Source organism: Scophthalmus maximus, chromosome 11, assembly GCF_022379125.1.
Source record: "Scophthalmus maximus strain ysfricsl-2021 chromosome 11, ASM2237912v1, whole genome shotgun sequence".
NCBI lineage: Eukaryota > Metazoa > Chordata > Actinopteri > Pleuronectiformes > Scophthalmidae > Scophthalmus > Scophthalmus maximus.
This window is the reverse complement of record NC_061525.1, coordinates 25,294,589-25,315,000: the sequence shown is the minus strand read 5'-3', so window position 1 is coordinate 25,315,000 and position 20,412 is coordinate 25,294,589. Positions and strand designations below refer to the sequence as shown.

General features: G+C 44.2%; 4 protein-coding genes across 17 annotated transcripts in view; all 4 read left to right on the top strand.

Moving 5' to 3' along the window:
- The window catches only part of LOC118298358 (sodium/potassium-transporting ATPase subunit beta-3-like), a 5,771-nt gene extending 3,663 nt beyond the window's left edge, over positions 1 to 2,108 (top strand). The window contains exons 4-7 of the mRNA XM_047335509.1: positions 64 to 251; positions 716 to 766; positions 1,256 to 1,342; positions 1,546 to 2,108. Coding sequence (XP_047191465.1) covers positions 64 to 251; positions 716 to 766; positions 1,256 to 1,342; positions 1,546 to 1,713 — 494 coding nt within the window. The 3' untranslated portion in view covers positions 1,714 to 2,108. The remainder of the gene's footprint in view (positions 1 to 63; positions 252 to 715; positions 767 to 1,255; positions 1,343 to 1,545) is intronic.
- A 1,608-nt stretch (positions 2,109 to 3,716) lies between these two features.
- On the top strand, positions 3,717 to 11,949 carry LOC118297029 (zinc finger protein 345). Of its 6 annotated transcripts, XM_035621868.2 has the most exons (7): positions 3,718 to 3,971; positions 4,090 to 4,345; positions 5,280 to 5,481; positions 7,807 to 8,159; positions 9,002 to 9,074; positions 9,214 to 9,979; positions 10,977 to 11,949. In XM_035621868.2, the coding sequence occupies exons 2-7, from the start codon at positions 4,223 to 4,225 to the stop codon at positions 11,734 to 11,736; spliced, it is 2,277 nt and encodes a 758-aa protein (XP_035477761.1). In that variant the 5' UTR covers positions 3,718 to 3,971; positions 4,090 to 4,222; the 3' UTR covers positions 11,737 to 11,949. The 6 variants fall into 6 exon arrangements, with proteins under 6 accessions (XP_035477763.1, XP_035477761.1, XP_035477760.1 ...); XM_035621870.2 differs by having other exon boundaries at positions 3,717 to 4,345; positions 7,834 to 8,159; XM_035621867.2 differs by having other exon boundaries at positions 3,718 to 4,345.
- Positions 11,950 to 12,169: 220 nt separating this feature from the next.
- On the top strand, positions 12,170 to 16,720 carry rnf168 (ring finger protein 168). Of its 2 annotated transcripts, none has more exons than XM_035621951.2 (8): positions 12,170 to 12,515; positions 13,159 to 13,308; positions 14,028 to 14,223; positions 14,395 to 14,465; positions 14,590 to 14,745; positions 14,841 to 14,914; positions 15,553 to 15,637; positions 15,735 to 16,720. In XM_035621951.2, the coding sequence occupies exons 2-8, from the start codon at positions 13,174 to 13,176 to the stop codon at positions 16,263 to 16,265; spliced, it is 1,248 nt and encodes a 415-aa protein (XP_035477844.2). In that variant the 5' UTR covers positions 12,170 to 12,515; positions 13,159 to 13,173; the 3' UTR covers positions 16,266 to 16,720. The 2 variants fall into 2 exon arrangements, with proteins under 2 accessions (XP_035477844.2, XP_035477845.2); XM_035621952.2 differs by having other exon boundaries at positions 12,172 to 12,515; positions 15,738 to 16,720.
- A 128-nt stretch (positions 16,721 to 16,848) lies between these two features.
- On the top strand, positions 16,849 to 20,374 carry LOC118298553 (transmembrane 4 L6 family member 5). 8 transcript variants are annotated; one of them, XM_035621999.2, is made up of 7 exons: positions 16,849 to 16,968; positions 17,499 to 17,535; positions 17,950 to 18,102; positions 18,186 to 18,254; positions 18,334 to 18,518; positions 18,603 to 18,792; positions 19,902 to 20,374. In XM_035621999.2, exons 2-7 carry the CDS (start codon positions 17,533 to 17,535, stop codon positions 19,920 to 19,922), a joined length of 621 nt encoding a protein of 206 aa, XP_035477892.2. In that variant the 5' UTR covers positions 16,849 to 16,968; positions 17,499 to 17,532; the 3' UTR covers positions 19,923 to 20,374. The 8 variants fall into 8 exon arrangements, with proteins under 8 accessions (XP_035477892.2, XP_047191472.1, XP_035477890.2 ...); XM_047335516.1 differs by having other exon boundaries at positions 17,940 to 18,102; XM_035621997.2 differs by having other exon boundaries at positions 17,926 to 18,102.
- The last annotated feature ends 38 nt before the right edge of the window (positions 20,375 to 20,412 follow it).

The following is a 20,412-nucleotide window of genomic DNA, read 5'->3' as shown; positions in this document are numbered from 1 at the left end:
AAAAGAGACATTAATTTCTCTCCTCGAGCACAATCACTTAATATCACCATGTTTTGTTTTCAGATTATAACGACAGCCTTCAAGAGCGTAATGACTTGTGTCTGGTGGATGAATACACTGAACAGGACGACAAACCATTAAAGAAAGTTTGTCAGTTTAAACGTAGCACGCTGCGTCAGTGCTCTGGTCTGACCGACAACAGCTTCGGATTCGCTGAGGGGAAACCCTGCATCATCATCAAGATGAACCGGGTCAGAACAACAACAGAGTGTTTATGCTTGTTCATGATGAGTTCATTTTTTTTTGTAACAGTGAATGAGAATCAAGAACACATTGTGTCTCAGTTCAGTGGAGGCAGCTGTCAGTCAGGTCATTCACAGATACTATGGTTGCCAACAGGTTGGAGGTCAAACACTTTAGCTTGAACATGAATTTCTTCATGAAGAGTTAGAAACATTGTCCGGGGTGGCTCAGTCGATAGAGCAGGCACACATATACTTTGAGGTTTATTCCTCGACGCAGAGGTCCAGGGTTTGAATCCGACCTGTGACGATTTCCTGCATGTCATCTCTCCCCTTTCTCACCTAGCTGTCCTGTCAAGTTTAAGGCAGATAAATACCAAAAAAATAATCTTTAAAAAAATAAAAAAAAGAATTGTCAGAAACATAACTTCAATCAATTTTAATGAAATAAAAAACACAGTCTTTGTCAACAGGTTGTTGGACTGAAGCCACAAGGAGATCCCTTCATCAACTGTACTGCAAAGGTAACACACAAAAGCCCCCTAACCTCAGCATCATGCCCCCCCCCCCGAGACATGGCCCTGTTGGGCGTAAAAACCAGCAGTTGACCAGGTAGAGAAGTTTCATCCAAACACATTTCCTTGGCAGCTCGGTGAATTTCAATTCTCTGCCATGAAACAGGAAGTTGTTGGGACTCACATAAATTTTCTAGTCTGAATGGAGTTCCAGCCTGAAGACATCCACATGGCAATTTTCAGGAACAATAGTAGCTTCACCTAGTGGCAACAGGGAAGTTCACGTTTTATACCTTAATCCTTTTTTTTACACTTTAGTTTGCTTGTTGTTACTCGTTCACAACATGTCTGAAAACATGGACAACTGGATCAACCAGTGTCCTGACGTCCACGAGGGAGCGAGTTCAGCTGCTTGTAGCTTTAATCATTATTATTATCATTATTACTTCTTTATTATTGTATTCAAACAATATCATTTTCTCTCTCTCTCTGTGGTAGAGAGACAATCCTTTACAGATGCAGTACTTCCCATCTGAGGGCCGGTTGGATAAAATGTTTTTCCCATACTATGGCAAGAAAGCACATGTGAGTTTATACTGTTATTATTATTATTATTATTATTATTTCAAGGGATAATATTCCAGGACCCAAACTGTATGATGAAGATAAAAGAGCAAACTTAAAAATACTAAAAGAAACTCAGAGGAGCAGATCATGAATTATCATCATCTTAATACATTATCCTTTTGTTGTTATGTTACCATGTCAACCTCTCTGTTTATCTACAGTCGGACTATGTGCAGCCTCTTGTCGCAGTCAAGTTGTTGTTGACCAAAGACGACTATGACGTGGAGCAGATGGTGGAGTGTCGAGTCGAGGGGTCACACCTGCGTAACGATGATGATCGGGACAAGTTTCAGGGTCGCGTCTCCTTCCGGGTCAAAGTTTCAAAGTAAACAGGCCAGTTACCAAGGATACCACAATGGATAAAAATACTCTTTACAATCCAGACCTGATTTATTCCTGTACTGTTCCGGGTTCCAGGTCCAGACCTGGAACACTGAGACCCAGATCCTTTCGTATCTAAACCTGGTTCAGTCCTGATCCTGGTTAGGGTTAATCACATCAAACATTCGTTGACATAACCCACATGTCAACGACTGTTTGATCTGATTTAATAAATCAATGATGTGATCCAAGCACAAAAAATGTTCACTGTTACATCACAGGGAAACGTACAAATAAACATGACTACTGACTGACTACTGACTGACTACTTACCGTCTGTATGTAAACACAAAATGTCATGTGCACAAAGTTTTAACTGAAAATAAAGTCAAATCTTCTTCAGTGTCGTCGTCCCCCGCCATCCACCACACACACACACACACACACACACACACACACATCTCCATCATGTGAGCAGAAATATTGGTTTCAGTTTGAGTTTTTCACAGCAGTGTTGAAATATAGTTTATGAATACCAGATTCCCTGAGTGTTTCCAAGCATAGTGTGTGATTCTTGAACAAGATGACATCATCATTAGAGGTCCAATCAGGCTTCAGTGAATCTGTTTCATCATCATGTCGCACTGATGTTTCACTTTTTAAAATGAAGAAAATGTTTATCTCTAAACACAGGAACACAGGATGTTTATCTCTAAACACAGGAAGAAAAAAAAGACACACAATGATGCATCTTGTGCTGCAAATAAAGTAAAAATATCACATTATTTAATTGTGTTGTCTGTATCATATATCTTACTGTACAGGGTTAGCACAGATAGTTAGCGCAGAGAGTTAAAGTTAGCACAGAGAGTTAGCACAGAAGATTAGCACAGATAGTTAGCACAGAGGGTTAAGGTTAGCACAGATAGTTATCGCAGAGAGTTAAGGTTAGCACAGAGAGTTAAGGTTAGCACAGAGGGTTAAGGTTAGCACAGAAGGTTAGCACAGAGGGTTAATGTTACCACAGAGGGTTAGGGTTAGCACAGAGAGTTAGCACAGAAGCTTAAGGTTAGCACAGGGAGTTAGCACAGAGGGTTAAAGTTAGCACAGAGAGTTAAGGTTAGCACAGAGAGTTAGCACAGAGGGTTAAGGTTAGCACAGAGAGTTAAGGTTAGCACAGATGGTTAGCACAGAGGGTTAGGGTTAGTACAGGGGGTTAAGGTTAGCACAGGGAGTTAACACAGAGAGTTAAGGTTATTACAGAGAGTTAGCACAGAGGGTTAGCACAGAGGGTTAGGGTTAGTACAGGGGGTTAAGGTTAGCACAGGGAGTTAAGGTTAGCACAGGGAGTTAACACAGAGAGTTAAGGTTATTACAGAGAGTTAGCACAGAGGGTTAGCACAAGCACAGATGGTTAGCACAGAGGGTTAGGGTTAGTACAGGGGGTTAGCACAGAGGGTTAGCACTCAGCAGGAGCTGCCATGAGAGGGCGCTAGAGTGCTGTTCAGTTCATATGGAGCAGAGTGCTGAGTTTGGTTGAAGAGGTGAAATGTTTCTATGAATATAAGTACATTTGTGTGGGTACAAATAACAACATACATGTCTGTTTACATATTAATGTCTACAGAAACATGTTTGTCCATCACACTCTTACATCTCGTTGTTCAATCATCAACTGGAATGAACAACAAATACATTTAATTATTGTATGGTTGAAATTTTTCTACTTAGGGTTAGGGTTAGGGTTAGGGTTTGTGTCATGTTATTGTCGTTATAATATAATGTACTTCTTCTGAGTAACTGATGGTTAAATGCTTCTCTTTATGAACTGAAAATATCTTTTCTCAGCAACCGAAATATATTTTAAACAAGAAAATGTAGACTTGTACACAAAGAGCAGTTTGTATCTTCTTTTATAAATGTTGTTTTTTGTTCTCAATGTCACAACCTTTTTTCAGTATTGTAGCCTAGATTATTGTTTTTATTCCAGTTCCAACCTCAGTGATGAATAAATATGTTTAACATGAATCAACCCGATAAGAAGTCACGAGGCCAAGTCGCCTTTAAGATGCTTTTTGTAGGTCATCTTCAGAAATGTGTAGTTTCACTATGACAGACCTATGCGACAGACGCATCAACAACATCCGCCGTCACGTGATGACGTAGTTCAGTGTCAGTGGGGTCGGATTCTCTTTTCGTAAGTCCTATGAGTCGTTGACACCTTTCCTTCACCTCATGACGTCTCCGTTGAGGTGAAGGACAAGTGGTGAGAGAAAGGCGACAGGAAGAAATCCAGCCTCCAGTTTGAGCGCGCCTAAAATTTGACCCGGATGTAAACTATGAGTCAGCATATTCACTTCCTGTCCGTTTCGTTTCTCCCACAGCGGCAAGTTGGTCTCTCTGCAGCCGCAGCCGCGCAGCTGAACCTGACCGGACCTGCGGCTCCGGGTCCCGGTCATAGACCATCTGCTCCCGGTAAACCCGCTGCTGTCGTTCGGCGGGACAGAGCGAGCCAACATGGCGGCGGTAAGAACTTTTAACGGTCAGACGGAGCGGATCATGGAGGCGGCGGTGGAGTGTGTGGTGTCCGTCCTCCAGCAGAGACTCGGACAGCGGGAGACCGACGGCGAGGACACCGGGGTGAGGACTGAGGACAGACCAGGGGACAGACGTCACATGATGTAAACGAAGAGAAGAGACAGACGAAGAGCTCCAGAGGGAAATCTGCCGTCACTTCCTGCTTCGGTTATCACAGCAAAACTCATGACGTCGCGTTAATGAGGCGTCAGAGTGAAACTGCTTCCGTCACACATTGACCTAAATATCCTCCGACACGAAGACGGCCGCCATCTTGTTTGTCCTGACAACAAACAGAAGATGTTTGTTTGTTTTAACAGAAGTAAAATAAAGTTAAAAAAAATTCTGATGTGTGAAACACAGAGTTCATCATGTCGTTGTTAACAAGACACCATCGTAAAATATGAATAAAGTGTCAGGAGAAAAAAGTTTTGGTACGGATGTTTGACCTTCAGAGAGCTGAGGCCCACACACATTAGTTAAATGACAACAACAGTAGAAATGTTAATAAAAATGATAATTTGTCAGGTTTTATCAATGAATTAAAGCACTTTTTAGTAATTAGTGTCAAATCTCCAACATTTATTTTTATTTAATTCCTATTGTCAAACAAACATTCAGAAAATATCAGATAATTAAATTATGGTTATTTGTGTGAATAAATCTGGAGACCAGTTCATTGTTTGATTAATAGAGTATTTACTTCATAAATGTCCGTCATAATACGTCAGAGTCCAGTGTGATTCAGTTACTATGACATCAATTGAAAAAGAAAGTAAATAATGACTGATGTTAGATAATGTAATGATTGTTCAGTTGTAGTTTGGTTAATGTCTGAGCAGGTTTAGTGAATGAAGATTTAGCTGGAGGGAAATTTAGATGAAAAGTAACAGTCAGTATTTTAACACCATAACCAGAGATACAAAGGTCAAACACAGAAGAGACGTTACCCACTTCATGTATCTTTAAACATCATCTTTCTCTCTTGCTGATTCAGCTGAACAACGTCCTCAACATGATGTCCAGAGAGGCTGTTCGTAAAATCTGCAGCATCTTCAGAGAACTGTACATTAGTTTGGAGAAGGAAACCGAAGCTCTGAAGGACGAAGTAAAACGTCTCCAGTCTCAACTGAAGAACCAGGAAAACTCTGCAGCCCAGAAAAACCAGAGGCAAACTCTTTATAAGATCAAACCAGCAGGTTGGTGAACATCACAAAATATCACAGGGACCCTGAATAGGGCTGGGCAATATGGCTGAAAACTGTATCACGATATAAGTGTTTCATATTGGTCGATATCGATAATTATTGAACATTTTTATGACCTAAGAAACACAAACAAGCCAACTAGATGGTGCAACCAAACGTGATACTGTTTAATGATTGGCTATTAGGCGTGTCACTCCATATGTTGCTAGGTACCTGAGGATGAGTGCCGGTGTAGCTCGACTCTTTGCTCCAGTTTCTTCCAACAAGGAAAAAAAAAATCGAAACGTTCTATCGCACACATTTTCTATTGATATTGATTACGTGTCTATCGCGATACATATCGTTATCGTTTTATTGCCCAGCCCTAACCCTGAACACATCATAACTTGAAGGGGAGGGAACCTGAACACATCATTACCTGAGGGGAGAATATTTCTGAAGCATCTCAACTCAATTCATTTCTATTTGTATCGCACCAAATCTCAACATCCTTTATCTCAAAGCTCGTGAGGCACTCACTCTCTGTCTCAGTCTGTCTCACTCTCTGTCTCAGTCTGTCTCACTCTCTGTCTCACTATCTCAGTCTGTCTCATTCAGTGTCTCTCTCTCTGTCTCACTCTATCTCAGTCTGTCTCACTCTCTGTCTCATTCTGTCTCACCCTCTCTCTCATTCTCTCACTGTCTCACTCTCTTTCTCATTCTGTCTCATTCTGTCTCATTCTGTCTCACTCTATCTCAGTCTGTCTCACTCTCTGTCTCATTCTGTCTCACTCTCTGTTTCACTCTATCTCAATCTGTCTCAATCTGTCTCACTCTGTCTCACTCTGTCTCATTCTGTCTCACTCTCTGACTCTGTCTGTCTCACTCTATCTCAGTCTGTCTCACTCTCTGTCTCACTCTATCTCAGTCTGTCTCACTCTCTGTCTCATTCTGTTTCAGTCTGTCTCACCCTCTGTCTCATTCTCTCACTCTGTCTCACTCTCTTTCTCATTCTGTCTCATTCTGTCTCACTATCTCAGTCTGTCTCACTCTCTGTCTCATTCTGTCTCACTCTCTGTCTTATTCTGTCTCACTCTCTGTTTCACTCTCAGTCTGTCTCACTCTCTGTCTCATTCTGTCTCACTCTCTGTCTCACTATATCTCAGCATGTTTCACTCTCTGTCTTATTCTGTCTCACTCTCTGTTTCACTCTATCTCAGTCTGTCTCACTCTCTGTCTCATTCTGTCTCACTCTCTGTCTCACTCTCCGTCTCACTCTGTCTCACTCTCTGCCTCAGTCTGTCTCACTCTCTGTCTCATTCTGTCTCACTCTATCTCAGCATGTTTCACTCTCTGTCTTATTCTGTCTCACTCTCTGTTTCACTCTATCTCATTCTGTCTCACTCTCTGTCTCATTCTGTCTCACTCTATCTCAGTCTGTCTCACTCTCTGTCTCATTCTGTCTCACTCTCTGTCTCACTCTGTCTCTGTCTCACTCTTTGTCTCACTCTATCTCAGTCTGTCTCACTCTCTGCCTCAGTCTGTCTCACTCTCTGTCTCATTCTGTCTCACTCTCTGTCACATTCCGTCTCAGTCTGTCTCACTCTCTGTCTCAGTCTGTCTCACAGTATCTCACTCTGTCACTCTCACTCTGTCTCACTCTCACTCAGTCTGTCTCACTCTGTCAATCTGTGTCACTGTAACTCACTCTCACTCTGTCTCACTCTCACTCAGTCTCTCTCACTTTGTCTCTCACTCTGTCTCACTCTCACTCAGTCTCGCTCTCACTCTGTCTCACTCTCACTCAGTCTCGCTCTCACTGTCACTGTCTCACTCTCACTCAGCCTCGCTCTCACTCTGTCTCACTCTCACTCAGTCTCGCTCTGTCTCACTCAGTCTCGCTCTCACTCTGTCTCACTCTCACTCAGTCTCGCTCTGTCTCACTCAGTCTCGCTCTCACTCTCACTCTGTCTCACTCTCACTCAGTCTCGCTCTCTCTCACTCAGTCTCGCTCTCACTCTCACTCTGTCTCACTCTCACTCAGTCTCGCTCTGTCTCACTCTCACTCGCTCTCGCTCTGTCTCACTCTCGCTCTCGCTCTGTCTCACTCTCACTCAGTCTCGCTCTGTCTCACTCTCACTCAGTCTCGCTCTCACTCTGTCTCACTCAGTCTCAGTCTCCTTCTCAATCTGTGTCACTCTCACTTTCACTCTTCCTCGCTTTCCGTCTCTCTCAATATGTCTCACACTCCGCCCAGAAGTATTTTCAGACTTTTTCAGAATAATTTGTGGGGTTTTTTTATCAGTTATTTGTTTTGTGATGAACTGAATCTTACAGACGGATCTTCTCTGTCACTGGACATAGACCAACCTGCGGCCAACCCCACCACTCTGGCCATGGCCATCCTCAACTCCACCAATAGCACACACACAGCCGGTCGCAGCCCACAGGTCCCTTTGGTCATCATCAGCCAGCCGCTCCCTGGACCAATTGCAGGGCAGAGCAGCACCAGCCCCCAAGTGCTGCAGAAGAAACCAGATCCCCCCCCTGGTCTTGGTCTGGCCGACATCAAGACTGAGGTGGTTTTAGAATCAGTCCAGTCCAAGGGATCACCACTGCCTGTGCTCACAGGTGTATCAGTGACCGTCAGTGAGGACCTGCCCACAAAACAAGAAGAACCAGCTGTGGATGTAAGTCTGATAATCACACTGATCACAAGACATCAGAGGTAATGTTCGGTTTGCTTGATCCACTCGACTCAACTCAACTTGGCCCCTAGACTCTCGACTCGTCCCCACACCCTCGACTCGCTCCTATCCCTTCGACTGGCCCCTACACCCTCGACTGGCCCCTATCCCTTCGACTGGCCCCAAGACCCTAGACTTGCCCCTATCCCCTCTACTGGCCCCTAGTCCCTCGACTTTCCCCTACACCCTCGACTGGCCCCTAGACTCTCGAATCGACCTACACCCTCGTCTCGCCCCTATCCCCTTGACTCACCCCTACACCCTTGACTCATCCCTACACCCTCAACTGGCCCCTACACCCTCGATTCAATACAACTAGACTGGTCCCTACACCCTCGACTCGCTAGAAGTGTCTTTATTAATTTGATCTCTGATTCATTTAATTGTTCATTAACCTGAGAGTTATTGTTTGGATTCATGATTAAAGGTTTAGTCTGTAAAATTATAGGGTTAGGGTTAGGGTTACCCTAACCCTAACCCATTTAAATCAGTTTTCTGTAAAAATGTCTGACATCGATTTGATGTATTGATTATTAGATTAGGATTGGGTTAACCCTAACCCTGTATTGACATAGTGAGCTCGAAATTAAATCTGATCATCAGGCGTGTGAAATGAAAATCATCGTTGAAGACTCTTCACTGAGTTTTATTAAACTTTGTTAGATTAGCATAAATACCCTTTATGAACATTAGGGGAAATGATTGCTCGGTGATGTTGAACCTCCTGTTAATCATTGACCTCTGATTTGGGGCCGATTGGTCAAACATACTAATGTTAACAGTAGAATCACTGTCGTGTTTTTCAGAAGACTGTTGCAGAGAAAGAAGAACATCAGACGTGCATGGGGACTCAGCCAGGTGAAATCTATGGGCTCACAATAGGGTCAAAAGGTTTTTGAGCTTTAAAAGTTCAAATGAAACAGAAACAGAAGCTGGACCCAGATGCTCTTCTGATGTGAATGAGCTGTGACATCACCACCCTGTTGTGTGTGTGCAGGTGTGAGTGAGGAGGCGCAGAAGGAGGAGGAGAGGAGGAGGAGGAGGGAGCTGTACAAAGAAAAGAGGTTCTTCTGTGAACTCTGTGACAAAGGTTTCCATCACCAACACCAACTGAAGAAACATGTGTCATGTCATCTGAAGCCGTTTCCCTGCGGCTCCTGCGATAAAGGTTTCTACAAAGCCAAGACGCTGCAGCGCCACCAGCTGAGCCACGAGCTTAGGGACGCTCAGGAGAAAGACCCTGACAAGCTGCTGTGCTGCGACCAGTGCCACAGGAAGTTCAAACTGCTGCGACAGCTCCGAGTCCATCAGGCGACTCACCGGCTCGAGAAGACGCCACTCCGGTGTCACACCTGCGACCGCACCTTCACCTCCTCTAGCGCTCTCCGCTACCACGAAGTGTCGCACGCCAAAGTCAAGCCCTTCAAATGTGACGTCTGCGAGAAGAGCTTTAAGAGGAAGAAGACCCTCAGAGATCACCAGACTGTCCACACTGGCGCCCGGCCATACCAATGTCCGACCTGCGGAAAGAGCTTCTCCACTGCCAGTAACCTCCGTGTCCACAAGAGGTCGCACTCAGACGAGCGACCATACAAATGCAGCGAGTGCGACAAGGCGTTCAAGTTTCGTATGGGTCTGTTACAGCACCGCGTGGTTCACTCCGGAGAGAAACCGTTCATGTGTCAGACCTGCGGCATGAGCTTCGGCCTGAAATACAACCTGCGGAGACACCTGAGGCTGCACAATGGAGAGAAGCCCTTCAGGTAAACACAAGTATACACAACTAGCGTGTGTGTGTTTGAGCGGCAACACGTTTGGTAAAAGTCGGTGAATATTTCCTCCCGTCCGTCAGATGTTGCTTTTGTGTGTGCGCCGAAAAGAAATCCGGGTTTTCGGCTCAGACCTGCTCCGTAGATTGAAAACCAAAAAATGGTGCGGACCACCCAACACAACACTGTGAGCACTTTGTAAAGAAATCGCTCCCAATCGATCAATCGATAAGTAATCAACATCTAAATTAATCGCCAACTATTTTGATAATGATTAATCGGTTCGAGTAGTTTTATGAAAAGAAAAGTGTTAATTCTCTGATTTCAGCTTCTTCAATGTGACATTGAGAATGTTTGCTCTGCTCCTGTCACTCATATTTATCACCATGACAACCTGTGACATCAGATGAAAATGATGTCTCACATGATGATGTGCGTCTCTTCTTCTTCTTCTTTTTCTTCTTATTCAGATTTAATCGTTTACGTTTGTTCATGACGCGTCATGTTAAATATCGCTGCCGCAATTAGTTGTTGGTCTATTTCTCCTTTATTCTCACATAGGAAGTTCCACTGTACCCTATGTGTACCCTGTATGCTGAAGGAGATAGGAATTCAATTCAATTTTATTTGTATTTCGCCAAATCACAACATACATTGTCTCAAGGCACTTTACATAGTGACTTCAATATTACAATATTGAGGGGTTTGGATCCTGCAGCTCTTGAGTCAGAGATACACTACAAGAGAGAAAACAGAGTTAGTGACATGTAATGTAAATACATGGGGAGAGAGGCTTAGGAAAGGAAGCATTGAAGCTCCTTTCCTAAGCACTTAGAGAATCTGAACATTATCATTTGCTGAGGAAACACTTCACTCAGTGTGAACCTTTCTCAGAAAAACTGACTATTGGACCACACCCCTTATGTCCACTTCACTTCCTGTTTCCTGTCTCTGATGGCTGCCTTCACTTCCTGTTTCCTGTGTGTCTCAGGTGTGATCAGTGTGGGGAGGCGTTTACAGGGACGTGGGCCCTGAAGACCCACATGCTGGTTCACGGTGTGGAGAAGCCGTTCATGTGCGACGTGTGTGGGAAGACGTTCTTCTACAACTGTCAGCTGCAGAAACACCAGCAGATGGTTCATAACAAAGACGGGAGGCAGGGGAGACGCAGGCCCACTGGGGTCACGCCGTTCTGCTGTAAGATCTGTCTGAAGTGCTTCAGCAGTAGCACCACGCTGAGGACGCACGAGAAGTGCCATGCCGAGAAAAAAGAGTTCAACTGTGACATCTGCGGCCGGTCCTTCTACCAGCGACACATGTACCTGTACCACATGAGGCAGCACCGCGGCGACCGGCCGTACCTCTGCAGCGTCTGCCAGAAAAGTTTCATGCTCTTATCGCAGCTGAAACTGCATCAGCTTCTTCACACCGGAGTCAAACCTCACAGGTGTGAACAGTGCGGCAAAGAGTTCAGGGCGCCGCAGAACTATCACCGCCACCTGAAGGTCCATACCGGAGAGAAGCCCTACCAGTGTGTGGTGTGCAGCAGGAAGTTCAGGCAATCCAACCAGCTCAAGTCCCACATGCAGATCCACACGGGCGAGAGGCTGTACTCCTGCGACCGCTGCCGTCAAGGCTTCTCCGACTCCCGGCAGCTGAAGAAACACTGCTGCGGAGACGCCGACCCAAAGACTCTGGAACAAGGGGACGAGTTCCCCTGGACACAGGAGCTAACAAACCCGTCACTGTGACAATAAAGATCAATGAGTCATGACGTTCTACTGAATTCATCCCGTTGTCCCTTTAAATCTTTTATCAACAAATCACAAATACAACACCTCTGGTAACAAATTGACCCAGAGTCGGTCATGGTTCATGTGAATAATTAATCTGATTGATCCCATTCATCAGTATGTTTTTAAAATGTTTTTCATAAAATAAACATAAACATATTGTTTGAGAAAGTTTTTCATTTTTAATCATGAGATTATGATTATTAATCTTTATGAATTATTACAACAATACAGACGGAACCATTAAATCTGACTTGTGAAAAGAATATTTTAGATGGAGACAAATAATGTTTCTATAAATAAAAAATTGGTTTGAACATTCAACCTTCTTAAGAAGCGTCAAGTATAAAGTGTTGAACTCGAAAATATCAGATTGACTATCGATCATGAGCACGTCTGCGGGTTCTCGCGCTGGAGCTGCGGTTTACGACGGTCCTGACGGCAGCGCCAGGATAATGTGGCGCATGCGCACTGCACCAACAGTCAGTTCCCGCGGGTCCTCGGTGCTAACAGGTCGTCCTCCGGTGAGCCCGTTTATCCGCCGGTGAGTCTCCGTTAGACCCACGGCCCAGTGAACATAAAGCCCCGTGGAGTCACGGACAGCTGCTCCGAAGAGCAGCTACCTGCCCGCGGTGACACGTCTGGTGACACGTCCAAGCCGCTGAAGCTAACTGTTAGCCTGAAGCTAACTGTTAGCCTGAAGCTAACTGTAGCATGAGCTGAAGCTTCAGACGCAGGTGAGTTTACCGGTGACCCGTTGACCTGCCGTTACGGTCGTTTCGGTCGTTTCAGCCTGACCCCGGTTTGGTTTCCGGTCAGGTCGCGGTCACACGGACCTCCACGGGCCACTGAACGTAGTCACCGGGTCCGGGTGAAGCCTGTGTTCTGTGTCCTGACCGGCAGGGGACTCGACTTCTCACTTGATCTCTGACGTCAGTCAGCACTTTATGGTTCATGATGTTCATGTTGTACATTATGATCCAGTTACAGTCAAAGACCATAACGTTCTGAGCGTGGATACAGTTTGATTGACAGCTGAAGTTCACGTTATCTGTTCATTGTGATTTAGTTCAAGACTTTGTCAGAAAATCTTTATATCAGAAACAAACTGATTCTTTAATGTCGACTGAAACAAAAACACATCGTATTACTTTGTCAATGCATTGTGTGAAACGATGAGGTCCCTACATTCACACAGCACAATAAACTGGTGGCTGACTTCCGACTAAACCTGAGATGTTGAGGACTTGAAGTCGGCCATTGTTGTTGGCTCACTAGTAGAATGTGTCTTTATAAACTCCGCCCCTGCAGCACAGTTGGACGTATCGAGTTCATCTTCTGAGATGTCACGGTCGTCAACTCACAGTGTTTCTGTCTTAGGAGGAAAAGGAGGACATGGACGTGTCCTCGGTGTCAGACAGGAGAGGTCAGAGGTCAGCTCCTTTGTCTCTGGACGACTGTCGCTGCTCAGTTTGTCTGGAGATCTTCATAGAGCCAGTAACACTTCCCTGTTCACACACCTTCTGCAAGGTAAACACACACACCTGCAAGATAACACACACACACACCTTCTGCAAGGTAACACACAGACACACACAAACACACCTTCTGCACAGTAACACACTAACACACACACACCTTCTGCAAGGTAACACACACACACACAAACACACCTTCTGCACAGTAACACACACACACACACACACACACAAACGCACCTGCAAGATAACACACACCTGCAACGTAACACACACACACACACACACACACACACACACACCTGTCATTTGAGTTGTTTTTAGATTGTTTTTAGCAATGAAAAGTGCTCTATACATGAAATTTATTATTATTATTATTATTGTGCACCGTAACACACACCTTCCCCAAGATAACACACACACACACACACACACAAACCTTCTGCACCGTAACACACACACACACACACACACACACCTTCTGCAAGGTAACACACACACACACAAACCTTATGCACCGTAACACACACACACAAACACACACACACCTTCTGCAAGGTGACACACACACACACACACACACACACACACACACACACCTTCTGCAAGGTAAAAGACACACACACACACACACACACACACACCTTCTGCAAGGTAAAAGACACACACACACACACACACACACTGTCTCTCTCTGTCTATCTGTCTCTGAACTGTCTGACTCTGTGACCTGTCTGTCTCTGACCTGTCTCTGACCTGTCTCTCTCTCAGGCCTGTTTCCTGGAGACAGTGGACAAAGCCACTCTGTGCTGTCCGATGTGTAGGAAGCGAGTTTCCACTTGGGCTCGTGTGAACAGCAGGAACAAGACGCTGGTCGATGAGCAGCTGTGGCGTCGGATCCAGACTCGCTTCCCTCGTCAGTGTGAGCGACGCCTGGCGGGTCAGGAGGATGAGGACGACCCCGGAGGTACTGACGCCTCACACCCACATCCCATAATACTGCTGTCTGTGTAGTCTGGTGTTTACGTGTGTGTGTGTGTGTGTGTGTGTGTGTGTGTGTGTGTGTGTGTGTGTGTGTGTGTGTGTGTGTGTGTGTGTGTGTGTGTGTGTGTGTGTGTGTGTGTGTGTGTGTGTGTAGTGTGTGTGTGTTCTCCCACAGTGAGTCGTCCTGGTGAACTGAGGCAGGAGTATGAAGACCAGGTCATTAAGGTGAGTTCAGATTCTCTGGTAAATGTGTGAAGTCAGATGTTCACATGTGATATGACGATGTCATTTTGAGGATGACATTTAGAGGATGACATTGTGACGATGACATTGTGACGATGACGGGCAGCTGACAGAGGAGAAGCGGGTGATGGAGGAGGAGGAGCTCAGAGCCAGTGAGCTTTACATCCAGAGGCTGTTGGCTGAGGAGCAGCAGCTGCTGCAGGACGAGAGCAGGAGGCGAGAAGAGGACGAGCGAGTGGCCCGGTTGCTGAGCAACCAGCTGGTCAGTCTTTTTATTCCAACTGAGGTTCAAACGGTGACATCATGTCAGATGTGCACAGTGATTGGCTGATTCTCTTTTACTCTCATTCTCCTCAGAACTCTGTTGCGGGTCCCCAGGAAGTGACTCCAGCCCAGAGGAAGAAGGAGGCCGTCTCCGGATTCATTGACAGGTCGGTTCAGACGGTGGCCTGTAGGGGGCGGCACTGCCCTAACTTCAGTGACATCATCATTTATATTTATTGACATTAAAGGGTTAGGGTTACTTTACTTATTTTACTACTTTACCGTACTTACTTTACTTTACTTTACTTTACTTCTTTACTTTACTTAACTTTACTTACTTTACTCATTTACCTTACTTATTTATTTACTGTACTTTACTTATTTACTATATTTTGCTTTACTTAACTGTTTACTTTACTTATTTACTGTTTACTTTATTTACTTACTTTACTGTAGTTATTTACTTAACTTATTTACTTAACTTTACTGTACTTATTTACTTTACTTATTTACTGTACTTACTTTACTTACTTAAATTTATTTATTTACTTACTTCATTTACTTATTTAATGTACTTATTTACTTTGCTTATTTTCTTTACTTATTTACTTTACTTTTCTTACTTTACATTACTTTACTTTAATGACTTACTTTACTTATTTACTTTACTTAACTTATTTATCTTACTTATTTACTTTACTGAACTTATTTACTTTACTTAAGTTTACTTATTTACTTTTTACTTTACTTTACTGATTTACTTTACTGATTTACTTTACTTTACTTTTTCTTTGATGTGTTTCAGGTTCTTTTGTCCTCGTCCGACTAAAACATCACCGTCAGACTGTAGCCCCGCCTCCAGCTCAGCCTCCAGCATCACTGATAACAAGGTCAGTTCAAACCTCCAGGTCAGATGTTTTAATTTAACAGTGGATGAAATATGAATCTGATCTGAACTCTACCAACGTCGACTTTCTGTTGTTTGAGGAGAATGTGGTCGTCATGGAGGCGCGTCCGCACGTCCACCAGAGTCAGCTGAGCGCAGATGGACGAACTCTTGTGACTAAAAGGAAGAGTTCAGAGCCGAGGACGACGACGGAGGAGGAGGAGGAGGTAAAGATCGGCAAACGATCTTGCCCCTCCTCGTCCTCTCTGGAGGCTGAGCTCTTGTCCCAACATGGGGTGGCCCAGTGGGAGGCGGAGCTCTTGTCCCGACAGGGGGCGCCCCAGTGGGAGGTGGAGCTGCTGAGCAGACGACAGCAGGAGGATGACGACCGACAACTCGCTCTGCTGCTGCAGAAGGAGCTCGACCACGAAGAGAAACAAAGATCCACCGACAGACGCAAAGGATCTGTAGACGCTTATCTGCTCCGGCAGAACAAAGGAGGGAAGGTGGAGGTCAACATCGACACTCCCAGCCCTGCCTCCTCCCCCAGCCCCGCTTCCTCCTCACCTGCGACACAGTCCTCCTCTAGCAGAGGACGGAGACAGACGACGCTGACAGAGATGTTCTCTTGACGGAGACCTGCTGGTGTGAACGGACAGAAGTATGTGGACGGCTTCATTATATCCATTCATATCATTCATAAATGCTCCATGACGTCTGGAGAGTTTGAACGTCTCAGACGAGTGGCTGACCAATCAGAAAAGGGCTTTCTTTAGCACTGCGTTCAGGTCCTGTCGGACGACGGACACGTTTGGTGGTTATGTTTTTTTTCTCAGTAATGGTTTTGACTTGATGTGATATGATGCTGCGAGTTACACATTCTCCTACAAGACCTGAACGCATCATCATTTTGAGCAAGATGATCATATTGATTATGTAACGATAACTTGAAGCGTGTTCACTTGAGACTGATCCTGTCCTGAAGCAGAGGCCCTGCAGGGGTCGTGACCCAAGCCTGCGGAGGTCATGAACCCAGTCAGAATAAAAGGAGATGTCTCTGTTTTCCAATAAACATAAAGTGAAAATGTTTCAGTCCCATGATTTGATCTGAAAACGATGATTGGTGATGTCATGAGGTGGAGAGTTGCACTTCCTGTCTGACACGACTCGATGATGTCACAGATCAGATGTCAAACTTCAGACGAGTTCAGAGGAAGTCTGTGATTTCTCTGGTCACATGATGTTGACGTGTCATCTTCTCGTGATGTGAGACTCATGTTTCTGTTTCTGTCTTTTATTTTTACAAAACTCCTCCGCTCGTCCGTCAGACATCAGGTGAGACGAGTCGTTAGCGATGAATCGTCTGTTTCCAACTCTTAACACTTAATATCTATGATATTATTAATATCTACACATGATCAGATCTATACATTTACAGATGTTTACAGACACAAATCTGATTACACAGAGTGCGCGTGTGTGTGTGAGTGGTTCTGGAACAAACTGTGACTCAAGCTGATCTAAAATTAGACGAGTGATTTTTAGAAAAACTAAAAATTGAGAAAAAGACGAAGTGAACAAACGAGTCAGCCTTCGTCACTGATCTGATGAACATGATTCTATGTTTTCAGTTCATTTCCTCTTCATATGAAACTCACCAACTTCATCATTACACTGTGACGTCATGATCAGTTTGTGATCAATATTTATTGATTAGCAGTGTTCGTAATGATGGGGTAAGGGTTCTTCCTTTCTTATTGATCTTCACTGACCAAATGTGTCCACGTGTGGGCGTGTCATCCCATGTCTGGGCGTGTCTCCCTGCGTGTGGGCGTGTTATTGTGTCCAATATGTTTGTTCCTCAGACTGACTGAACTGGATCAGCAGCTGCTTCTGTTCATGGTGAGTGAACTTGTGTTTTATTTTTTAGATCATGACAGCTTCAATCTCCGATCTTTAAACCTTTTAATCACAGATTTTTAGTTATGTGATGAATAATTTTGATATGAAATAGATGAACGTTACAGCAGCAGGTGTCAGTCGCGAAATCCAAGTGTAAAAATATAAGAATAAATGAAAGTAATGAATGTAAGAATGTAGATGAATATTGTGATTGTATGTAACGAGTTAGAAGAACATCAAATTGTGATCAATTCAGTTGTGATGCACAAACACACTTGAACGTCACAGTTCATCCTTAAAATACCAGAAAACTGTGTTCTCCTGATTCACTCAAATCACCACTGAACATCTTATCTGTTCATATAATGGTTCTGATCATCACGTGAACAGATGTGTGTGTCGAGGTGTCTGCAGTGTGTCGGTGTGTCTCTGGTTCCCATGGCGATCATCTGCATTCTGTCCAACATACTGCTGCTGCTTCCTGAGCTTAAGATCCACTTCCTGTTAGAGGGTCACGTGACCAGAGAGGCCAAATGGGCAACCGGCCTCTGGGGGTCGGGCTTCCTGGTGCGTGTTGATTCGTGTTTGTCGTACGTGTTTAAAGAAACATTCAGAAATCAGTTTTGATGAAACGTCACGTCTGGTTCCAGGTTCTACTCGGAGCACGAGCGTTTGTTCGCAGCAGCAGAACCAAAGGCTGCTGGGCCTTCAGGAGTCAGGTGAGCTGACGCTGCCTCGTCCAATCAGAGGTTTATTTGTCAAACTGTAGTTGGTGATTGGAGGAACACGTGTCTCCAGATGTGTGATTCGAGGAACACGTGTCTCCAGATGATGTGTCAGGTGCTGCACTCAGGTGTGTGTCTGTTGGCTGCTGGCATCTGTTGTCTGGTCAGTGCCACTGGTCTCGTTCAGGGTCCCCTCTGTCTCTACAACACCACCACCGGTCCGACCTGGGGGGTTCCACTGCACCCCCTCCCTGACAGGTGTGACACACACACACACACACACAAACACAGATGAATAAAGTCGGCAGCTGACCGTCTCTCATGTCGTCCCTGGCCCTTCAGTCCGTCTCAGTACCTGTACAACCGGACTCTGTGGTCAGTGTGTCTGCGGCCTCATGATGTGGTTCAGTGGAATGTGGTTCTGTTCAGTGTGATGGGCGGAGCCAGCGCGCTGCAGACGGTTCTATGTGCAGCCAACGTCCTCAACTCACTGCTGGGCCTAATCCTGGGACACGGAGTCGGACACAATCAGGTCGGTGAGCTGGAGACAGGGACACTAAAGTCTGTACGGGTCCAGGACTCAGGGATTCAGATTACAGTCAGATTAGAGTTCAAGCTTGAGTCAGATTAAAGTCAGATTAAAGTTCACATTAGAGTCAGATTACAGTCAGATTAGAGTTCATGTTAGAGTCATTACAGTCAGATTAGAGTTCACGTTAGTCAGATTACAGTCAGACTAGAGTTCACGTAAAAGTCAGATTACAGTCAGATTACAGTTCCATTAGACTTCACGTAAGAGTCAGATCACAGTTCCATTAGATTTCACGTAAGAGTCAGATTACACTCAGATTAGAGTTCCTTTAGAGTTCATGTTAGAGTAAGATTACAGTCAGATTAGAGTTCATGTTAGAGTCAGATTACAGTCAGATTAGAGTTTATGTTAGAGTCAGATTACAGTCAGATTATAGTTCACGTTAAAGTCAGATTTGTGTTCACGTTAGAGTCAGATTACAGTCAGATTAGAGTTCAGGTAAGAGTCAGATTAGAGTTCACGTTAAAGTCAGATTACAGTAAGATTTGAGTTCACGTAAGAGTCAGATTACAGTCAGACTAGAGTTCACGTAAAAGTCAGATTACAGTCAGATTACAGTTCCATTAGAGTTCACGTAAGAGTCAGATCACAGTTCCATTAGACTTCGCGTAAAAGTCGGATTACACTCAGATTAGAGTTCCTTCAGAGTTCATGTTAGAGTTGGATTACAGTCAGATTAGAGTTCATGTTAGAGTTAGATTACAGTCAGATTGGAGTTCCATAGAGTTCACGTAAGAGTCAGATTAGAGTTCACGTAAGAGTCAGATTACAGTCAGATTAGAGTTCACGTAAGAGACAGATTACAGTTAATGTTAGAGTCTGATTACAGTCAGATTAGAGTTCAAATTAGAGACAGATTACAGTCATATTAGGGGTTCACGTAAGAGTCAGATTATAGTCAGATTACAGTTCATGTTAGTCAGATTAGAGTTCACGTTAGTCATATTAGAGTTCTAGAGTGTGTTCATGTTTTCATCATGTTGTTACACACTGTGTTTGTCAGTGTCTGTAACTATGCATGCATGTGTGTGTGTGTGTGTGTGTTACAGGTCAGTCCAGTCTCAGATTAAGACCGCCCCCTAGTGGATCCTGAATCAGGACATCAAGACATCAAGCAATTTTATTTTGAAAAGCACTGATGCACTTTAATCAACAATTACTTTAAGATCAATATTGTAAATACGATTATTACATTGTCAATGTTTTTCTAATGAAAATTTAGAAATCATCACATTCTGCAGTAAAGTGGAGGAATGTTTATGAATCATTAACAAAGTGATCAATACAGTAATGAATAGTTTCCCTGTCGGGAAATGAACCTGTGACTTGCCACAACAATCAATCATTTTACCATTTAATTCATATGAATGAATGAATCATGAACCAGTTTTAATGATGATCAAACAATCGTTATGTTTTATGAATTCATCCAGTAAGTGATTTAATAAGTAGCAGTTTGATCAATGATTGGTTCATTTATTCTTGTATTTCCACTTTTTTCTGAATAAAAACTTAAGATGAGTATTGATATAATTACTGTGATAATAACAACCAGTCTGA

What these genes read in the sequence shown, in the direction of transcription:
- LOC118297029 (XM_035621868.2), top strand. Translation starts at nt 4,223, where the DNA reads ATGGCGGCGGTAAGAACTTTTAACGGTCAGACGGAGCGGATCATGGAG. An exon ending in TTATAAGATCAAACCAGCAG is followed by an intron (nt 5,482 to 7,806) that starts GTTGGTGAACAT and finishes TGAATCTTACAG; the next exon opens with ACGGATCTTCTCTGTCACTG. An exon ending in AATGGAGAGAAGCCCTTCAG is followed by an intron (nt 9,980 to 10,976) that starts GTAAACACAAGT and finishes TGTGTGTCTCAG; the next exon opens with GTGTGATCAGTGTGGGGAGG.
- rnf168 (XM_035621951.2), top strand. Translation starts at nt 13,174, where the DNA reads ATGGACGTGTCCTCGGTGTCAGACAGGAGAGGTCAGAGGTCAGCTCCT. An exon ending in GTTCACACACCTTCTGCAAG is followed by an intron (nt 13,309 to 14,027) that starts GTAAACACACAC and finishes TCTCTCTCTCAG; the next exon opens with GCCTGTTTCCTGGAGACAGT. An exon ending in CCAGCATCACTGATAACAAG is followed by an intron (nt 15,638 to 15,734) that starts GTCAGTTCAAAC and finishes CTGTTGTTTGAG; the next exon opens with GAGAATGTGGTCGTCATGGA.
- LOC118298553 (XM_035621994.2), top strand. Translation starts at nt 17,437, where the DNA reads ATGTCTGGGCGTGTCTCCCTGCGTGTGGGCGTGTTATTGTGTCCAATA. An exon ending in TCTGGGGGTCGGGCTTCCTG is followed by an intron (nt 18,103 to 18,185) that starts GTGCGTGTTGAT and finishes GTCTGGTTCCAG; the next exon opens with GTTCTACTCGGAGCACGAGC. An exon ending in CTGCACCCCCTCCCTGACAG is followed by an intron (nt 18,519 to 18,602) that starts GTGTGACACACA and finishes CTGGCCCTTCAG; the next exon opens with TCCGTCTCAGTACCTGTACA.